Source organism: Arctopsyche grandis, chromosome 8 (assembly GCF_051622035.1).
Source record: "Arctopsyche grandis isolate Sample6627 chromosome 8, ASM5162203v2, whole genome shotgun sequence".
Taxonomy (NCBI): Eukaryota; Metazoa; Arthropoda; class Insecta; order Trichoptera; family Hydropsychidae; genus Arctopsyche; species Arctopsyche grandis.
The window spans coordinates 8,188,807-8,212,687 of record NC_135362.1 but is presented as its reverse complement, the minus strand read 5'-3'; the positions used below and the strand labels follow the sequence as shown (position 1 = coordinate 8,212,687).

The window sequence follows — 23,881 nt, the reverse complement described above, 5'->3', positions numbered from 1 at the left end:
TAAATACGTTATAAATATTCGACATAATGCGTTCTCTAGCACGTGAACGAACGAAACATACCCACACTCGGAACCCTCGGCCCCCCTCGTATTTATAAATTTTATTACTTTGTGCAATAAAATTTAGAAATACAAGCGGAATATCAAGCAATAAATTCAATTCATTCCGACATAAAATTCGCAGCGTCAATGTCGTGTAGGAATGTTTATATTTCCCGTGGATACGGGAATACAGGCTTTCGTGCAAAAGCGACCGCATTTATCACCATCCGACATCTTGCCATTACAATAGTAATAAAAAAAGTTGCTTATTGGTTTAATATTACGAGTAATAGTCGTTCGCTTTTAGTATGTAATCAAATTGTCAAGAACAGACTGAATCCTTGATGTATTCCAACGTTAGTGTACGAATGTGTGTTTATTGACGTTCAAACGTCATTTTCTATGTACATATGTATGTACGTTTCTGAAACATTCGATGATTTATAATTCATCTGTGATTGGTTGGGAATTGATTTTTCAAATTGAGCGTTAAATTCGATACTATGTTGTTTCGATTTCGGACTATTTCATGAATTTTCCATTTGTGTGAATAAATTTGATAAGTAATGAATTATTATTGTGCAGATTTCGCGCTGGCGAAACAAAGTGGCGATTAATGTTTTCGGAAACATCCGAAACGATCCTCGTTTCGGCGAATCCAATATTTTGCTTTTGGAACTCTTTCGATTGATAAAATTTGATTGATTTTCAATTTGTTCGCTTTCACGCCGCGTTTAACTTTTCCAATCACGCTGCAGATCAAACTGTTTCAATTTTGATTAATTTTTATACACAATTATTTGTAATTAACAGAAGTGACTGCTTCTACCTTCAATGTACATATATATATATTCTTACGAACATTATTCCGAAATTCATTTATACATATAAATCGCCCTGAAAATATTGCATGATTTTAATCAAAATTGGCTTATCGTTTATTTGATAACTTGGAGTAAATTACTGCAGCTTAAAATCAATGCTTCTCAACCAGTATGATGGGAGTTGTTGTATCAGTGTCCAATTTCTAGCTTAAATCAAATCAAAGCTATCAAAGTTAAATTTAGGCTCAATAAAATTTAATTTCTCATAATCATGAAGATCTCTAATGATACCTCAGACTAGCGAGGAATGAATCTATTCAGTTTTGAGATTTTCCTCTCCCTCTTGTTTCTTCCGCACTATCAAACATGATAAATCTCCATATTGTATTCCTCTTTTCATGCCACACACCTAAACATTTAAAGCTGTGTGGATACACAAAAACGGCCACATTCGAATGAAATAAATATGTTTTGGTTTTTTATATCTAGTATTTTTCCGTTGCCTTTTGAATTAGATAGAATGGAATTCGAAATAAATTATGATTTTGTTAGTGCCAATTTTGTATAGAACCGTCTAAATTAATCACGTTTTTAAGTTAACAGAGCAAAAACTAATCCACCTTTACCAAGTTTTACCTACTTAATTTGAATATTATAATAGTTTTTGATGGTTCGCTTTTGTTTATGAGATATGAGCAATTTTTACAATTTTTTTGGCTTTTGCGGTTATAAACTCAAAATCTAGTAATTACTGTACCCAAAGTGAGTAATATAATACAATCAATAGCCAGATGATTTTTCTATTGATTGTATTTTTTATAGTTAAAATATTTATAATTAATTACCTAGCGAATTTTAAAAGTCTAAAATATATTTTTTCCGTACTACTATGCGCTTATTCGGCCAGCGTTTCATCTCACCAGGATTGTTTTTCTATCTCAATTTTTTTTAATCTACACTTATTAATTCGAGCGGTAAATTATATAGTAAAGATTAATTACCTCCACTCAAATATATTTTTGCTGCTCAGTGTTATTATTATGTAAAACACGCAAACTATCATCAGACAGTCAATCCGGACTTGATATCTGGATCATCATTCCATGAAACGATAGACATCTACATACATGTACTCGTAATTTTTAAACACAATTAACAATCATATAGTTTGGAATAGAGATATACATAATTACAAAACTAGAAATAGGTATAAATTAACTATAGATAGAGTTAAGAAAGCAAAAACTGCAGGAGGTGTTTTCCACAAAGGTGTTCAAATAAATATACACTGCCCTTCCTGGGAGCATTAGAGATGCTAATAACATTAGTGCTTTCTTGAGGGGTGTTAATGGATACCTCTGTGAAAGATGACGTAATTATATATGTAAGTTTAATAAAATTCTATGTTTGGAATTATATTATATTATTTTAGGTTTACTAATTACAGTTTTGTTAATTTTGTTAACAATGTTATATTGTAGTTGTTAGTTTTAGTTTGAAATTGTTAATTTGAAATAATTCTTTGGCAATTTGCTATTTAATATTAATAATAATAAATAAATTGCTTAACTAATGTTCTACAATGTAGCTTTGTATATACATATATAAGGAAGAAATCCACTATTAAACACCGACCTCTCATCTAAGCACTTTTTAATGACACAGATTAAAGGCAAGAAGATTACAACATAAATTTATCCCATCCTTAACCTCCACTCAAGACCACACTGGCAACCCTAACGAACACCGACCCCAACCCACAAATCTTAGAAATGCATATCCAATAACAGAACACCGACCGAAACCCGTCAAGTTATGTACATAGTTACCCCTTGTACGACGAATACGACGAATACGACGAGTCGCGCACCAAAGTTGCAGCATCGCTGCCCACCAGATTTCCGTCTGAACGTTACAAATCACGCTGCGTTATTCAATTATCATATATCATTTTACAGCCTCAACGATGGCAGAGACTAATAGGTCTGCGTAATTTGCGCGCAAATACTCGCACAGCCCCACCACCGCGTTGGCCATATCGATTTGCGCCCGCTTACCACACACATATAGTACGTATACGTATATATATGAATATATACATATGTATATACACAACCACTTCCGTATACAGGGTGCTCGTATTATATATACGGGGTGATCCTGCTCCTCTTAACACACATTCGCACAAAACGCCCCGTGCTAGGGGTGGGTGGGTGGGTTGGATGCTGTTCTGGTGGCGTTCGTTCGGGCCATTGTGGGCCCCCGCGCGCAGTTGTTGCGATCAGCATTAATCTTGTGTGCCTGGAGAGTTTGAGAAACCCGAATTAAGATAATCTTAACTGCCGACTCGCCATTCACCCCGCGCTCCCAATATTCGCCCCGGATAAATTTTCAATTTTCGCATATATTTTACGTCGATACCTATGTATGTTTTTATATACATATGTAAGTGGATGCTCCATTTGCGCTTTAGAGATATAATGTGCATTTGTGCCTGGAACTTGGTTACGGAATGGGTTGGTGTTTGGATAGTTTTCGATCCCGAGAGCAGTCTGTTACTAAATAATATATGTATATAAAATTTAATGTCTGTTTGTCTGTCTCGTATTGGCTGCTAAAGCACTCAACCGATTACGATGCAATTTTCAGGATTTGTTGTATGCATGTCCGAGAAGCTTACTGTGAAAAAAAAAACGGGAAAAAACCTCTTAATAATAATATTCGTAATTACGATTTTACCGACTCGAAAGTATGAAGCGCCATTTTGTAGTCAAGGAAATGTGTTTGTTGGCAACCACATTACCAGTTGGTTTATGAATTTATTTTTATTATTTTTTTTTACCATGTTTTCTGCTTTTGCTTTTTTCCTTTATTTACAGTTTACTTGTTTTTATATCATGTTTTTATATATTTTTCAAATGTAGGCCATTGTGGCGCATTAGGTTCATCCTGTAATGCCACAATGGTCCAAAACTATTAAATAAATAAATAAAATAAATGACGAAACGGCGTTGAAGAGACGTTAGTAGAGCTTCAACCATCACAGAAACATGCATGCCTTATTCTGGCACTGCAATGCATGCCAGGTTCAGCTAGTATGTACATAAATCAGCTGATAACTAAAAATTAAACTATCACTGTTTGATCTTTGTACATATGTATGTAACTTGTATTGGTTAGAAAGTTTGTTTTGGAGGATTAAACAATTAAATTTGAGGTTATGAGTTGCAGCCGGAGATACATATGTATACTCATTTATGCAGTTAAGAATAGGTTATTAATACTAAGATTGCTTTAATGATTTGCTTTAAGAATAGATTATCAATGAGTGATTGTACATAAATGAGTTTATGTATTTACAGAAATGAACTTTTCAATCATCAGATAAATTAAATCAGCTGATAACTAAAAATAATTGTATGTGATGTATGTATGTAAGCTTATTGTAAAAAACTAAATGTATCTAAGCTTATTGTAAATCATATTAACAATTAGATACAACATAACATCTTATTGAATACTTATCTCGCAGATAAAACCGACTGAGGAGATATACAGTGAAATGTCAGATTTGACATATTTGGCCAAAAATCAATATATATCTTTATTACATATATTTTTATTTTATTTTAATGTTGTGTATGCAGCACACTAGGAAAAAGCTTCACTCTGTTAGTTCAGTGACATTCCTGCCCTTCAAAAAATTTTGATCTGATTTTGAACCCATTCTATTCTTCAAGTCGCTTTTATGGGGGGGGTCAGCTAAAAAGACGCTCCAAATACTTACCAACATCTGCATTATTTCTATCAATATCTTTCATTTTTGACATAATTATTGTGTATCCATAATTTCTCGTAAGTTAGTATCATATTTTTCGAATCCTTCATGCTTTAAGTTTGCATGCTTATTGTTATTTATTGTTTTTGCTATCAGTATTAGTCATCCTAAAACGATTATCTGGACATATTACAGCACTAATCGACACAGTTGTATCTCTCGAATTTGCCTAATGTTGTCATAAATGTAACTACGTACTTAACAACTCGCATTTACAACGATTTCCTCAATATTGGTACTGATAATAAAACATTTCCATGTGGTAAATGTACTATTCGTTTAATTAATATCGAAATATTTAAAATTCAATTATAAATTTAATTTAAATCTTACATTATATGTACTGTACGTATAATATAAGCAGTGAGTTTGAACACGCTTTCAGCTATTCGAGCACTGTGTGTATGTACATACATACATATGTAGGTGTACGTTATTTGAAAACCTTTCCTATTTATGGATGCGGATATTCTTAAAGTTTTCCGGGGCAAATTGTTACTGTTAGACCCAAAATTTCGCATACGAGGGGTAGGTATGTTAATAAGTTCAATTTTAGTCAAGACACGAAATTCAGAGCACAATATGGCGCATAGCGTTTCGTCGAGGTAATACGGTCGCTCGTTTGTTACTTCGCGTCATGTCGTGTAAACATACATTAATTTAGCTCCATAATATTATTATACAAAATTGGGTATTAATATAATTATATTACACGCATCCCCTCGTTTCAGTTTGTGAAAATAAAATTCGAAAAAAGTTGTTCTCTTTTACATAGAATCGATTCGTTCATTTTTGTATAACAGACGAGCGATCCGAGCAAACGGCAACGTTCTGAGTAATATTGAACAAGTTCACAAAATGATATTCCACTTCTCTTTAATAAAACAATATAATATTTTAATAGGAGGATGACAAATCAAGGTCAAATCTGTACTGTTGCGTCTATTAACAGACCTAACCCCCTGGAGTATTACTGCCAGTGATATTTTATCCTTGTATTGACATTGTTTGACAGTTATCGTTAGCGGTGATTCTTCAATTTGAAAATATGTTGGAGAAAATTGTCGACACAATGAGATCGTACGAATTAGTTATGACATGAAAACAAGCCTATCACAGCTAGAGTCCAGATTACGCGTCCCATGGCGCACTTTTGATTATATTCCATTTTATTACATTATTACATTATTGTTATAAATGAGCTATTGAGCTACATATTTCTTAAAATAAATTCATATATAAATTATAGGCGTTTCCTATTGTATATAAACAATAGCTTACACTGAGCAACAAAAAAAAATACCAGAACGGAAACTTACCAATCTAAGTTTGAGCCACTGAATTCGAATATGATAATGATTTTTGTTCGTTAGTTATCGTTTAGGAAATATGAGCGTTTAAAAAACTGCGCAGTTTTTACAGTTTTTTTTGCTTTTGCGGTCTTTAACTCAAAATCTGGTTTTTGTTGTGCTCAAAATGAGTATTGGAATCAATAGTCACATGTTTTTTCTATTGATTGTGATTTTTTATTGTTGAAAAATTACAATGATTATTTATTATTTTAAAGACTTGGATTAAGTCGCCTCTTAAGCTTCTCGTCTCCAGTGTACATAGTGAGATTTATTATTTTCAAGCTCTTGTATAAGATAGTGATTTAAGTTCAAAAGGTATCTTTTCATTTTATTATGCAAATTATTTTTGATTTTAAATACATTTTATTGTTCATAAATTATGTTCACAATAAATTCTATTATCTACCGAACCAATGATCTATTTTTACAAGGCTTTTCTATGTTTCACTTCGCTAATCATTAAAGCATTAATAATCTTTCATTGTTCCGATCGGTTTGAAATTTTGCCATTTTGCGTGGTTTGGTTTAGAAATTTAAATCGCTTCCGATAGTTCCATGATGAAAAATAATCGTAATAAACACGTTTAAGAATGCAAACCTTTAGGAGACGATGACATTTAGTGGCCAGTAGCCTTATATGTTTGACTTTCCACCACCCATTCGTTTTGTCAGATTTTAATTGTTTAAACCGCTATAACTTTATCTTTTTTACACTATACCTCATTACACAATATTTTTCTTTTTATTTATTTATTTCAAAAGCTCAAAAACTTATTTTCAATTCTTTTCGATACAATGAATTATGATAAAATCACATAACCCAATTATTTAAAAATCGGGTGTTTTTTCCTCATCTTAAGTGTGCCCATCGATTCCATTGAAGCTGTTCGAATTGAAGAGGGAGCCCTATATAAGTAACCTTTGGTCGAAATTACTAGCTTAAGTGGGTTTCAATGTTTCCGTTCGTCGTTCATTATTCATTTCCGATATCGACAACTCTAGATGGTTAGATGTATGTAGTAAGTATCGAGGGGGGTAGCGAAGATTCCGACAAAGTTTCATACTTATCCCGTATTCTATCGACTCTGTATTGTTCTTAGAAATCGACGCCATTGGACGCAGCTGTTTCCCTTTCTCTAATTCTAGTTTCCAGAATACATAACACGCCGTACAAATATAATGTATGTATGTATATACATAGTAGTAGGCACTGCCTGCTTAAACACAATATTTATCCTCTCTTGTCAACCTGTCAATTTTCCGAATAAATCATTGATTATCATAAATCATTGAATCGTTGATTATCACTTTTGAAGCTTTCGCCGGCGTATTTCCTCGTCGACGCTATAAAGGCTTAAATTGTATTATATTCGAAACGATCGCCTTTACGTGTGTAATGTGCGCGGAAAATTTACGGCTTTGAAAACCGCGATAAAAGTTTCAGTTTTAACGACACGCTAACGCGGTGAAAATTATACATCATCTTCATTTTGGTCAGGGACTATAAACCTCCTAAATACACACATATAGATTATGAAACGATATAAAATATCAAAACACAAATACCCTTATGTATATGCACACATATGTAAATACATAAATCCACGGCTTGGTTAACCAGCACTTAATTGCAAAACTTAACCCATGAAGATATCTACTCTACTAAAAATATCATGTGACGCAACATTTTATATGGTAAATTAGATATTAGGCATGTAATTTGACCACTGGTTTACCATCAATAATCGCCTGATCGCGCTTTCCCGCCAAAAAGGCCTCGACGTATGAACAAGCTGTATACAACAGCCAATAAGGTATCGCAACCCATCGGCAAATGACCTCTCTGTTCTGAAAACTGTGAATAAATATTCCGCATTTTTATTCCGTGCTTCATTCGGAGCTGACTCGTCGTCGGATCAAGAACAATAAACTACCTCTACCACTATTACTGCATCTTTCACTCCGATTTCAGAAATCTCTCCACACGTCCACGCTATAATATTTTAATATAACTATTATAGTTGAAATATGTAACTGCTTATATTTATTGATTTTGAAATGCTTTTTATTATTACAAAATTATGTTCACAATACATCTTATATCTATTTTATTAGCTACTGATCTACTGATCATTTTATATTTTACAATTTTAATTAATTTAATTTGGTTAGTAATCATAGTATAATACTATATTATTCTAATGTTAATGTACAGCATAATAGGAAAAATAGCTCAAAAACCTATTTACAATTCTTATAAATGCTCATAATACATCTAATACATAATATTATTTAAAGACTCTTTAAAGTCGATGACCTAAATCAGATTGTGTTTGGGTAATCTGTGTATATATATACCTGAAGGGTATAGACAACAACTGCTTATATGATGTATTCTTTCAAATCCCAAAATGCGCTGAAGGTTAATTCTTTTTCTTCAAATAAATCCTAGATTGTGTATTTAAAATTCTTAATGGATTTGATTTTTCAATGGCTTCAACATGGGGCCATCACACCTCCATTGACTTGTATGATAAAAATGTATAATAGAGCAATCACTCCTGTAGTTAAATCATTTAAAAATGAATACATAAAAATATAATGTGAAAAATATAAATACACAATAACAAAAGCGCTATATGAGCCCTTATATATTTCAAAGTGGCATTAGTCTACTTTTATTCATTTCGAGATATATTTTGCAAAGCATTAAATATAATGTTCTGCGTTTAACAATATTTAAAAATACTGGGGTGTAATAAGTTTATTCTGCCTTTCAGAGATTCTAGACATATCAAATTAAAAAAAGAAGTACAACAGTTTGTGAATGAATTCAAACAGAAATAGCATTTTTGGACCTGAAAATTGGCCTTCCGCCATTTTCAAATATTGTATATACAGAATTTACATTGACCCAAAACAATTAAAATAGCGAGAGAGTTAACAGACCATTTTTATAACTAAGTTTGTTATGTAAATTAATTACTTTGCATTGCTTTGATTTCAATGACCATCCAGATCGACCGTCTTCTGTTAGAGTTTACTGTTGTGAAAAATACAATATAATCAGCTTCTCTCTCTCGCAAATTCTGAATTTGTCCTTCCGCAACCAGTCCGTATTTGTTGATTATAGAAAGCATACATATGCTTGCAGCTTTTTTTTTAATTATCATCTGTATACCTACATTAGATGATGTGTTTGTCATAGAGTCGATTGAGGGGGATGTCATGGCGCTATGACACATGAAAAAAATTATTTTAAATTGAAATCAAACCCTTAAGATAAGTGTATGTGGAACCCGAAATTGGCTATGCTATAAAATTGATACACAATTCAGTACGCGTAAATTTCAACTGCGTTTTGCGTAGATTTTCAATTTTATTTTGCAATATGGTAGCATTTCACATATCCACAACAAATCATTTATAAAACCATAACCGAAAAAAATTCGATTCACCATGTTTTGTAATGAATTCAGTTTCGCATATCAATATTTCTATTGAATCGTCACACCCCAATGCAGTGTTATTCCATTGTTATTGTATTGTACACTTTTTAGGGTGCGTAAAGGGACATTATGCCAAAGTTTTTTTTTTATGTCGGTCGGCAGCCCCGACCAAAATACATCACACATTTATTTATACGGAAAGAAGGGATTGCACTCTTTATAAATCCGGCTATAAACCGAAAAGGATGAAAACAAATAACCCCCGTGTACCGCCATGCCACCGTACGTTTACGTTTCAATACCCGTGGGGTACTTTTGGGGAGGTTTTTCCTTGTGAAAAGCCGCGTAGAATTGGTCCATTTACACCTTCTTATTTTGCTGCTTTCGTTGTTGCGAATTTTCAGTATCATCCTCGACTTAATTCTCATTCAAAGGTGTCTGGAAATTATACCTTTGGTTCGTACATGTACATATAAGGCATATGTACCTATATAATACTTCCATTTCTTTATTAGATATTTTCAGAATTTAAAGATTACATTATATGTAAATCGTTATATAATATCAAATATGTATATGTATTCTAGTACGTTCCATTATAGCATTCGCTTGCGAAGCATATTGAAACGATTCTGTATTTCTATTTGGTATTAGTTGTCCTCGATAACAAGCAATATTTGAATTGGTCCTTTCATATGCGAATGACAAGGATTTAAACCCTTGTCATCTAAGTTCCAGAATACTATTGTAGAATACTGATATGTATTATATTTCTACATACATTTGTGCGAACATGCGTATACATACATACATATATATATATATATATATATATATATATATATATATATATATATATATATATATATATGTAGATATATTTTGAAAACGTCTTTGAACAGTCGCTCAGTTTCCATTTTTTTTTCATACATGTATATATGTAAAGTCTTTTATATTAGAGAAAACTTGATTTTGAACGTTGCTGCTTCGCCATCACAAAACTTTTTCAGTTTCTATGACATGAAGTACATATGTATGTATATATCTAGGGTATAGTTTTTTCAGTTTTCCATATTTTCTCGTATATACAGAGCAATTTCAACAATTCCAATTATATATTAGAAACTTTCTCAACTGTTGAATTATGCACAGTAAATTGTTTTAATATATAACATATATAATATATTCACAAGGACACAATTTAAAAACAGTCAAGACATGTAAGATGTCGTCTTTAAATTGATTTCATCTCACATGGCAATACATATACTATTTTTGATTAAAGTAGGAGTTAACCCGATGACTTATATTATATAAATCAAACCGCAATATCGCGTCTAAATCGTACGAAAAATATGCTTTTATTTTATCGTATATATGTATATCTATTGAAAAGTTTTACTTAAAATGTTGAAATACCTCTACTGTTCAGGACAAAAATAATGTTAGCAATACCTTCAATACGAGAATCCATTTCGTTCCCCGCTACTTTTTATTAGAAAAATTATCCACACTTTCCAAATCAATACATTATAAAAAAATTAGACTTCAAACATTCAAAGGCTAGACTTTTGAGCATACATATGTTCATATATCCAAACGCGATTTCGTATAATACGATCTCATCAAAATATTTCGTGCAAAGTAATAGTTGGGCGTGTGCTTGCAATTAGATACATCCGTGCCTTGCGATTCTCGGCAGCCTAGATAAAGTCAAGATTAGACGCGAAAACATTATGCATAATAGAGAAAGGGTTGCGAATCTGGCTGGGTACCCGGGTGGGGCCCTTCCGGCACCGAGGGGCCCCAGGCCCACGTGGCCTTGGCGACCTAGTTTCCCTTTGCCACCCCTTCCCGCCCCTCGCTCCCGGTTTTCCCCACGGGAGAGCTATTTCGCCCTTCTCCTATGTAATAAGATATGAAGCAATTGCTGTCAACACTGTCAAGTAAAATTACTACCGACAACCCCCAAATGAATGACATTTGTTATTTATAATTCATTTATTACGTAACGGTTCAATCATTTTTTTGTCTTACTCCCCATTCACAACCATCTTTATTTCCTATTGTTTTTTTTGAGATTAAATCGTATTGATGGGTCAGATTTCTATATTAATTTTATTTTAAAATCTATATAGAAATATGCATTTAAATTTCAAACATTTAAATTTCAAGAAATCAAATGAAAAACAGAATAAAAAAAACAAATGATAGTAGTTGTTGAAAAATGGCTGAAACTTGTGCCCACCATCCGAAATATTTAATTCGTAAATATTTTACTTGAATTTACAGGTTTGTTAGAAATATTTTCACTAGTTTAGTTTACTTACTCGATTTATTATGAATAAATATATGTACTTACAAAAGATAACGCTTCCATGATGATAGTTAGCCGTTAAGTCTTGAAGCTAAATTGTTTTATTATTTCATTTTTAATAAATGTATAGCTCAATTAAATTATTTATATACTTAAATGTATGAAGATTCTCACATTTTAATAGCAGTATATGAAACAATCAACTATTCATTCAAATAAATTACATTTCAGGCAATTCTACAGTCGGTAAAACAGTTTCCTTCTAATGCCGTTAGTAAAAAATGTTTCGAAAATATATTTAAAACAAAAAACAGAATTTGTTATTGTATTTTTAATCGTTTACAAATACGATTTTTCCCCAAGTTGCCACATTTAATTGCGCATTTAACAATTTTTCCGCATTCTACGAAATTTATTTTTATATCCCGTCATTCTATAAAAATTTCACGACATCGCTTTGATTTGTCACCGAATTTCGCAGAACGGATTTCTCTCTTTTTATAACCTAATAAAATCTATAATATACAATATTAATATCGTTAAAAGCCACGTTTCTTCGAATCGACCAATTCTGCAAAGCGAATAACTCACACATCTATGTACTTCCATATACATACATGTACATATGTACATACATGTGTAGACTTATATCTTCATACAAATATGAGATTTCAATACAAAAAGTTTTTTTTTTTACTGATATGTATCCAGTATCGATTCAAATTTTTATTCTGTATTTTGCGTTTATTTGAACTCCATCGATTGAATTTTCGTACAGTTGAAATTTTTAGTCTACTTAAAGTGGTGCCTTCCCTTATATGTATTTGTACATAAGTCTCGTCTTTAAATTTTTATTTCAATTTTTTTCCTCCTAAACCACCAAATGGATTCAGTTGAAACATATGTGCATATAATAAGTTTTATAAAATGGTATTTTTCAAATATTAATTTTTCAATCTGAAGTTTAATTTTTACTATGAAATGCCAATGCTTTTTTTAACCTATTCAATATATCGAACAAGATTTTTATAAATAATATAACAGTGGGCCTGGTTTCACCAATTCTTGTAAAATGAACTCTTCGTTTCATCAATTTTTAATAAGATTAATAATTTTATATTTATTACAGCTGTGTTATGAAACCAAAACCTTTTAAATTGAAAATTTTGGGATAGTAAATAATTTATTTGTAATTAATAAATATTGAATTAAAAACTGAGCTAAGTCGTAACATTTTTTAATTTATTTATTTATATAGCAAACTGCTAATACACATAACACAAAATAACAAAATAATAACAAAAAATTATAAATCATCTTCCACAAAGGTATCCATTAACACCCTTCAAGAAACCATCAATGTTATTAGAACTTCTAATGCCTTCGGGAAGGGCATTATACATTTAAACACCTCTGTGAAAAACACCTCCTGCAGTTTTAGCTTTCTTAACTCTACCTACATAGTAGAGATATTGCAAATGTATCTGGAATGATTACTATGATGATCCTAGTACCAAGCCGACTAGACAAGTATATAAACGGAGAGTTCATTTAACAAAAATTTATGTTTCTAAGTTAGTATTACATTAAAAAATTTAACAATAAGACATTATAAGTAGTAGAAATTATTTGAATCTACTAATGTACATAGGTCAAATCATTGACATATCCTGTAATAAAGTAGAGAAAATGAAGGGACGTATAAAATTGGGATGCAATGCATTTTGAGTGAATGACTGCCATTGTTAAATCTAAAATGTCTAAAATGATCAATATGTCTTGCCAGTGATGACGTATGGGTGTGAAACTTAAGCGGTTGACGAGGGTAGTTGATATAATGCTGAGAGTAAAGAGATTAAAATGGCAATGGGCGGGTCACCTAAATAGAAGAATGGGCGAAAGAAGTGCTCAAATGGTACCCCAGAGAATGTAAAAGGGTACAAGGAAGGCCACAAGTAGATTAAATTAGAAAAATGTGTGGGATGAGATGGATGAGAGCTGCCCAAAACAGAAACGAATTGCGAATGGCTGCAAATAATGATGATAATGATATGTACATATCTAAATTATTATGGATCAAGTTGAAGTAACACAATAAATCTAACGGTGATCGATCAACTGAAGGTCGACGACATATTTTTTTCAATATATATTTTTTTTTTACTTTATATATGTATATATATGTATGTATATGTATATATATATATATACTTTTTCATTTCATATTTCCACTCTGTGAGCTCTTCGGTGATTTCACACTTCAAACGTTGTTTTTCCCGGCTCTGGGTATTAAAATTCCCCAATTTTGCGAGAGTTTCCCCTTTCTTGTGCAGGTGAGGCAGCGGCCGGTACGCCGTTTGAATGTTAATAATGTCTTGCTCGCCTCACCCCCTCCCCCTCTCCCCCCCCTCAGACCCCACCTTTACCCAAACTGAATTAAAAAAGTGCTCAACTTTGTAATTTATTCATGAAATATTCGAGTTTATCGTCATTAATATTTTAATGCTTCTTTGATCTGCCCTCCCGGCTCCGTACCGAGGCTGTAGTTATTCGGCTATGTGGGCAAGCAATTAAATGTTGCGCCAATATGCAAAAATATTTCACCGGAAGCTTTTCCGATAATTGATTTCGGTGCACGGTTACGTTTTTCCGTTCTATATTCGAATTCCCCGTGCATTTTCCGTCTGAGGCGTATCAACGTGCTCCATCCATTATAATATCCGGAGTTAAAATTGATAAAGTGTATTTTGCGCCTGCTGGAGATATTTCAATTTTTATCATATTTTAGTAATCGATATTGATGAATTCGCATGCTGAATGTATGGTATGTATGTATGTAGGCAATTTTACGTACTGTTACATTTGAAATATGAATAGTGTCTAAAAAATGAACGGATTCGGTTATATACGGACGTGACAGTTTTTGTCAAATAGATCCAACCCCCCCCGTGACTAGTATTTTGATATTTCTGTACATATTTGTATTGTATATATATGCTATTGCTTTCTTGGACAAAATTTTTTCCACTTTCTGCTGCTGAAACCCCGTAATCCAGCTTACATCAGCCGTCTTCTTACGGTTCGCGAAGATATTTTCATATTTCACTCATCCAGCTAGCTCAGACTGTTTTAATTTAAGCATGTACGAAAGACGAGATATTCATTGGGTTGCGCAGATGACAATTTCGATGTGCATCGATGATTGGCAATTATTAAAATTGAGTTGGATCTTTCTGGCAAGTGAAAAAAGGCAAAAATCGAGACAAAAGTATGAAATGAGCATGCAGCCGCGTCGTTTGCAGCGATTTGTAGCGGAGCGCTTCTAACCTTGTCTTTTTCTCGTGTATTTCTGGTTTAAAGAATAATAGTGAAATCATTGCATCGACTGTTGCAATTCTTAATAGTACATTAAATGAACATCTACTATGTAAAAATACCAATAATCGGAAGTTCATTGTATGAAAATCATTGTTGTGGAAAAAATCAAAGGCAAGGTGAACGCTCTCGAGTTGACCGTTCAATTTTCCGGAGTGCCGCGCGCGCCGACATTGCAAAGTCGACTCATTCTATCCACTCTTTAACCTTATATTTTGTTTGTTTTCCAGGAGCAGAGTCATAAATCGTACAGGCCACTGACAGTGGTGACGTTCAGGTGGAACTACATGCTGCATGGCCTGCAGCCAGCAGGCTACCACCTTCTCAACCTGCTGCTACATGCTCTCGTCTGCATCATGTACTACAGGTCACCTACAAATTACTATATGTACCCAGACCACCTCTCATAAATAAATAAACCCCATCCCATGCATACATACATACATATATAGTTAAAAGTATGTTAAATTTATTTTTTATTTTCTAAATATTTTCTTCTTCATGTGTACTTACATATATACGAGTATGTATGTACTCTCGTACAATGGGGTTTTCGCGCCAAGTGCTAGGCTCGGATCGATCACGCCATAAAGCGGGGCAAGAGGCATTACGCCCACCATTATTTTTACGGGAAATGGAGTCTTTTCACGTTAGCTTGTGATTATTGTCGACGTCGTTGAATGTTTGAGAGAGTTTTCCTCTCCCATGAATCGTTGTTGTTCCGAGTTCGTAGGTGATGCTTTCGATTTGGTCGTTATTGCACGAGTTTGATGGGTTTCATCCGTATGTTTACAGCCTTAATAAGGTGTAAATTTAATAAACTGATATTTTTATATATTAATGCTTTTATCTATTAGCCAGCAGCATAGCTCGGACGTTAAGCTTCTGCTTACCGTCAAGAAGGTGCCGGGTTCTATCCCTGAATGAAAATGAATTTTTCAGAGTATGCTGTTGGTCAGACCTGGATTTGTGACTCCAGGTTGATCGTTTCCTATCAAAGTTTGCCAATTTTCTCTGATTTCATTGTTGAAACGGTTCCCGGAAAAAAAAATTGGCTAAAAATCCTTCCTACCTACTATGTCACCACTATTTGAAAAATTTGATTGATGTACAATGAAAATTTATGTACAATTCATAGATGTCTCGTTAATTTGCGAGTTTTTTCAATGTCTCGCAATTCAACGACTTATAATAAAAATGCTGTATTTGTATTTGTAATTGGCCAGGATTGGGCGCATTGGGATTTACCTGTAAGGCCTTCCTGGTATATATGTAAAATAAAAAAATAAAAAAAATAAAATCTCTTGAAGGCGTATTTTATATCACGATTCGCGCTAGTTATGTATGTATGTACTATATGGTGACCGGAAAAATGCACTCGAGATAGTTGCACTCTCGAGACATCCAAACTTTCAAAGATGCTCAAGGAGAACTTACGCAATAGAATTTCACAAAAAAGCGTTAAAGGGTAGTTGTATGTAAACACCGGATAGACACCGTGCTTTTTCCAGGAATTGGGGCGGCTTAGCTCTATCTACAAAGCTAGAGTCCAAAAAAGAAACGTTCGGCGAACCTTTGACAATGCAATGAACAATACGCAGCACCCTATGGGTCCGTTTTTTTCAAGACGGCACCTTGGTTATCCGGCTTTTAGTTGTATGTTATCCGAGGGTGCTAACCTTTTTTTTGTGAAATTCTATTGCGTAAGTTCTTTTCTCTAAGTAAGACTTCTCGAAACTGCGCTACTATTCAGTGCAATTTGGTGCATCTTTCCGGGAACCGTACTATATACGGGTGTATTATCTCAAAACATAAATGTACTCAATATACATAGGTAAAAAATATTTGCAGATAAAAATTACACGCATACGATGTGAGATTGAAAATATTTAATCTTTCCACTTTGGAGTCGAGAAGAATGAGATGTGATCAAATTAAAGTCCATAAAGTAGCCATCAAAATTGTCCTATGATAAACCTCTACGTTTAACAACAACACTCATCTGAAAGGTCATACTATCAGACTCCAAAAAGACATGCATATGTATGTGTATACCTAAAAATAATTAGAAAATCGTTCTTTTCGAAAATACTTTACTAGAAGTGACAATTTATCAGTCATTTCTAGTATCTTAAACCGTTTAAAAATTTTCTTGATAATTTCCGTAAAATAAGTGGGTTTTTGTAATTCTTCCCTTTTCAGTCAATCTTTTGCATTTTCTATTATTTAATTGTTTTTTTTCTCTATTTTGAGTTATTTATATTTCTTTCTCTGTTTATATATCTCTTTTATTTTTTTATCTTATTTGATATTTTTATTATTACTTTATTTATTAAGAAACCCCTTAGGTTAATCGGCTATGCCGCTTCCAAGTATTCTTAAATAAAAACAAATTAAAATTTAATCAAGTATTTAAATATACATATGTATAAAACATTTTTTCGAATTGAAAATGTTATAAAACATTTTCAATTCGAAATCTATTTATTGATTTGTGTATAGTTTTTTATTTATTTTCAAATTGTATCTACCTACATACATATGTATAATTCATTTTTATTTCCAATAATTCTCTCCTTGGCCATATTTGGGATACCATTTGAGCATCCCTTATCCTCTAGCTGTATGACCCACCCATTAAAATTTCAATCTCCACTTACTCCATATATCAGTTATTCTACATACATATGTATGTATAATAGTCATCGCTCACATTTTTCACATGCTGTACATACCTATGTATATATATTCTCACTATACCGATCATACAACGCTACATAAGTTTGAATTGTTTCTATTATACGCTATGATAAGTAATTAACTTTGACTTAAAATATTCCATCTAATTATTACATAATACATAGAGTGGGTTAACGTAATGCGCAATAATGGTTCGGCTTTATCTTTCTCCCTTTATTTAAACCCGACTTAATTCGCGTTTCGGAAAACTTTCGCTATATTTTCCGATATTAACCAAACCAACCGATCCCCTCATCCCCCTCACTCCCCTTCCATGTCAAAGCCACGCCGAAAAATAAATATTTCGTAGGAAATATACGAAACAAAGGGGGAGGAATTCAGGATGCCGCGCCGGAAACCTTAGCCGCCATATCCAATGGACACAGACGCCCGGGGCCTGACCCGAAAGATCAAAGATCTCGACTTTGTTTTTACCCCGTTCTTATCTCGAGACACACCCATACCATGGTATATTAAAAAGAGAGGACGAAGGGGAGGGGAAAAAAACGAGGCCGCTCCACGACAGTAAAAATGCCGAACAACATTTCGCAAAAGTCGACCCAAGACGCCTCTCGCGCCTCGACGTTTTATATTCGATAAGAGCGTGTTTGAAGTGACTTTCAAGCGTAAAACATCACGTTCGTTTACGACCTCCCCCCTCCCCCCCTCATGTCATATAAATATAAATTTATTTTGCATTTCTGTATTTCCATTTGCCTAATACATATACATTTATGTGTATGTCCAAGTCACATTTCTCCAGTATGTTAATTAGCTGTATGTAAGTAGCAATAATGAATTTTGTGTGTTTCGAATCGAGTCGTTCTTAAAATGGCCGTACATATGTACATATGTATAAACATATGTATTTACGGTTTAGAGTTGGTCATTTATTCTTAAGTATGACATTTATTGTAGTTTTTTTACTATTTTTCTGGTTTTATATTTAAAGGAGTACATATACGTACGAATGTTTGATGTACATATCTTAAGTTGTAAGAATTCTAGGATATATATGTACATATGTATGTATGTTCATAATTCAGTTTATTCTCGCATATTGGTTATGAAACTGATAGTGAACTTAAGGAAGACTAAGACGATGTAGTGATAGGATTATTTTATTTTATTTTTATTTTATATACGGCCGCAAGGACCATTGAACAATAATAATAATACATAAAACAATAAATAATACATATGTATGTAGAGCAATAACACAATATTAATATAAGAAAAGAAAAGAAAAAATATGATTTTTAAAACTAATTGAATAAATAAATGAATTAATTAAAAAAATTAGATAAATTCATTTAGCATTTGTATAAATTAGAAAAATGATGATGCAAAAATTTTTTTAAGTGGTAGAAGTAGTGGATTATATTAAGTACTAGTTTTTTTTAGTTTTACCCGGCTTCGCTCAGTATTTGTAATATAAACAGCGTAAACATGGCGAATCTAGTGGTAAATATTCATTTGTATTTTTATATTAAATTTATTGAAAAAAATATAATATTCAACCAATTGAATTTTCGTTATAGAAACTTTGTTTTGTTTACGAAGTTCCTGACCAAAGATACAAACTTAATAAGTCTCTTTCGAAATTATATATTAGATTTAAGCATTAATATATAACGCTTCAATACTTAGTTAAATTTTAAAGTGTAAAGGTTGGAGATAAAGAAATATATTAAGTATAAAAGTAGAATAATAATATACAATTGTATTGTATGGCCTCATACTGTATATTGCACCACAGTCTATTCAGTGGATTGAGCATTGATACACATTGATACAAAGTGCAAACAATGCGTGCAATTTTGAATGTGTTACATCTAACATTCCAATTCATCAATTGGAATGGTTGAATATAAGAAATACCTACGTTGTCTTAAATTAAGCACTTGTATATAAACATGATGTTAAAGATAGAGATATGCGTAATCATAAAACTAGAAACAGGAATAAATTAATTATAGCTAGAGTTGAGGTGTTTTCCACAGGGGTGCTCAAATCTATAATGCCCTTCCTGAAAACAGGTGCTAAAAACATAAGTGCCTTCTTGAAGGGTGTTAAGGGATACTGTGGAAGATGTAATTAAATTAAGATCGATAGTTAAAATACAAATGTAGGCATATTAAGTGTTTAAAAATGCTTTAAAATTTCGAGAAACATTTCGCAAAACATTAAATATAATGTTTTGCGTCTAGCAATATTTAAAAATACTGGTAGCCTGCATTGCATTTATTCTGCTTTTCCAAGATTATGGACATATCGAATTAAAAGAAGTGATACAATATTTGAATTAATTCAAACAAAAATAGTGTTTTTGGAACTGAAAATTGGACTTGTATTTTATAAATTGAAAATTGCTTTTCAATATGTTTTCCTGTTCGGTGTGTTTTTCTGTTCATGTTTGAGTGCCTTTTACTTTATTTTTTATCATGCAGTTCACATATTACATTTTATTAATAATATTTTAAATTTCGCCTTAAAGCTTAAATATTACGCAGACGGCAGTGGTTGCGAATTAATGTGTTTCGAAACGAATCGTGTTTAAAATTTTCGTGTTTTTATTACATGTACGACGTAGAATTGGTCGTATTTAAATTTATACGACAGATATTAGGTTTTTTGTAATCTTTATTTTTCACCATTATGTATTACGATTTTAAATAGCATGTAGGATACATTTATGTATAGGTGGTTGAATTTGAAAAAAAAAATCATAATAGTTTTAATGCCATGAAAACATTATGCTATAAATAAATTAAAAGTGTTACAATTCAATGCTATTTTAACTATTTTTTTTATAAAATTAACATTACATGTATGTATAACATTTCAAAATTTAAACTTGAAACTTAAACGCAGAAAGGTGTTTAAAAACGATATGAAGATGTGATATCGTATTCGTGATTAATATACACATATATGGTAGGCATTTTCTATAAAAATACTATTTTGTTTATCCCTGTAATCAACAAAATTGAGTACATGTTAAACCATATCCGATAGGAGTGGTTATTTTTTAATGACATGTGATGTGGGGCAAGTAGGAGGTGTGTTGACCAGAAACCACTCTGGAATTTTTGCTTTAAAAAGTAATTGAATACCGAACTCCGATTTTATTGTTGAATAGAATAGTGTTCTTACTAATATTATTTATATATATATATATATTATTAGATAGATGGGGCGTGTCGATGACACGGCCAATTACAATCTTAATTGCTAATGAGTTGTTCCGTGCCATTAACCAAAATTCGATTTCATTAATTGAATGTAAAATATTTAATGTTTAATTCAATTTGCGAATTTCCTCCGTAGTACACCAATTTTCCCCATTATCTTCTCTCCGCGAAACCGTTTCATGGCGACAAAGCCTATTTATATTGTGTCATACAATGTTAATGTATGTGGATGGGATTTTCCCGCCTCTACTCTATCTAAATATAAAATTTGATTCAATCGATCTAAAACAATTGTGATCGATTCAATAGCACTATAATACAGATTCAATAATAAATAATGCAAATCTTGTTGTTAAATAAATAATGCAAATAGAACTATGTACATATGTACATGTGATTTTTACAAGCTTCTTATATTACACTATTAAGTTTCATAGCGATTTCCTTTGGAATACTCTCTAATATACTTGTTTATCCACTTTGGTATTTTTTAAATATTCTTTTATAAATATCTGTACGTGTAAATAAAGAAATACGGATGTGACCTACACATGACTTTATCTATGCATTTGAGGAACACAAGAAGGTCACCTAATGCTAACCACCGAGAGGTTGCCGGGTTCTGTCCCATGGGCTGATTTCGATTGAAAATAATTTATTCCGAGTATTATCTGTAGTGTTTCTGGTCAGACTTGGATATTTGTGACTCTGAGTCGATCGTTTCCTATCAGAGTTTGTCAATTTATCTGATTTCACTGTTAAAACAGTTCCTCACTAAATTGGCAAAACCATCTTACCCAGTATGTCGCTATTTGAATATGATTTCATTTATATATTTACGAGTTTAATAATTTGATGGTTGTACATACCTCCTGCCCGCACAGTGCTTTATTGAATGGCTCCTATTCCAAGAGCCATCCGGCTTCTCAATGAAATCATTCTTGCTGAGCCTGAATGTGATATTCAACTCAACCTCAGTGAGCGTAGGTTATTTTAGCCTCAGTAGCCTGCGCTAATCATTATTTTCATAATTGTGATGTATGAGTGGAATTTTAATCTTCTCTTTTCCACTGTTCGTATTTGCGGCTGGTTCTTATATATTGGCGCTGGCTGTGGACGACATTCCCTACATTATATTTTATTATTTGATATTTTTACTTTATCTGCTATTATTATTTTCTATTTTTTATGATTTTTTTTATATAGTACATATTTTTATTTTTCTTAACTCTCTGTATTTTTTTGACCATCGTAGTGCATTAGGGACTCCTGTAATGCCACAACGGTCCAAACTGAAGTAAATAAATACCATGAATGTCGCTCAGGAGCAACCCGTTCAATTTTAATCAATTTTAATTAAAACAAATAGATAAAAAAAAGTCGCGTTTACTTACCGCGCTGTGATTCATTGGGTTTCCAAATGTTTCCGAAAAAAATTTGCCTAACATTTTGTTATTTCCAAAAAACTAGGGTTGAATGTTTTGTATTATTAGTAAATTATATTCTCATTCTCATTACATATTTTATGTATAATATTTTAATAGCTACTGATCTGCCGATCGCTTTCTATTTTATAATTTTATTTTTAAATACTGGCATGCTTTTGGGTTGCGTTGTTGGATCTAATTGTATGTACATACATATGTCGGTCTTAAATGTTCACTTGTCTATTTAATAATCCCCGAAATAAACAGTGCTAATACAATTAATTTCTACACAGTCATAGAAAAATTTGACGCGATTAAAAATGTGCAGAGCATAATCCATGAAAAAATCAGGTTGCTATATGTATATGTACGTAGTAGTATTTGAACATATGTAGTTTGAAAAAAGTTAAATGCAAATGTGCAAAATTTTATTTTCGTTTGAAAATCGTTGTTGCGGAAATTGGATTACCTCACTGCTGTTGCATACAGTAAACAAATCTCCAAACCATCACAAATCCAACGAGAACTTTCCTTCCACGTACATATATGTACGTATATAAAATATTATAGAATGAATGGCACAATAAGTTCCAAGATCTCACTAGGCATACGGAAATATAATATAATACGTGCCCGAAACGATTTATTCGCCTCGCAGCTATTTCAAGAAGTCCGTCCCGCTAATTTTCACTATAAATAAAGCGTATTTGCGCCCTAAACTGCGCCTATTTATTTTATATACTAACGGCGACCCCCTGTACGTATCGAGGGTTAGTTGCGTGGGTCGCGTGCGTGGCAACACTCGAATTTCGCGTTGCACATAATTCAAAATTACGCGATTTTCGTGCCTATTGCCACCGCAATGTGACCCCTATTGTACACCCCGTTAAGGACCACATACAAACACACTACATATGTACATACATAAATCCCTTTACAATCTTGACCGCTCTCCGAGTCGCATTTCTCCGGTTCGAAAACTTGTGTATATATATATTTTTTTATTCGCTGTGTATGTATAATACGTACAATCGCGATAAGCGTTAATTTTTCGTTTTATTTTTTAAGCGTCGCTACTCGTATTTTATTTTTTATTTTTTTATTTTTCTAGTACGAATAATAATAAATTATAAATCGTACCTTGATAGGGCCTATTAATCAAACGCTGATCCTCCGGGATTTCGTCGGGTTATTTTCGACATCCTCGCAAATGAGGCCGTATCGGCTGTTTCGTAAATACGCCGTGGAAATACTCTGTATACGTGCAAAAATATAATTTGTATCTTTTCGTATTTTAGTATGTATCGGCGATAAATCGAAATCG

At 32.5% G+C, this 23,881-nt stretch overlaps 1 protein-coding gene across 1 annotated transcript in view; it reads left to right on the top strand.

The window, feature by feature from the left end:
* The window catches only part of Tmtc3 (Transmembrane O-mannosyltransferase targeting cadherins 3), a 222,587-nt gene that overhangs the window by 33,501 nt on the left and 165,205 nt on the right, over positions 1–23,881 (top strand). Inside the window, exon 2 of the mRNA XM_077436635.1 lies at positions 15,428–15,564. Coding sequence (XP_077292761.1) covers positions 15,428–15,564 — 137 coding nt within the window. The remainder of the gene's footprint in view (positions 1–15,427; positions 15,565–23,881) is intronic.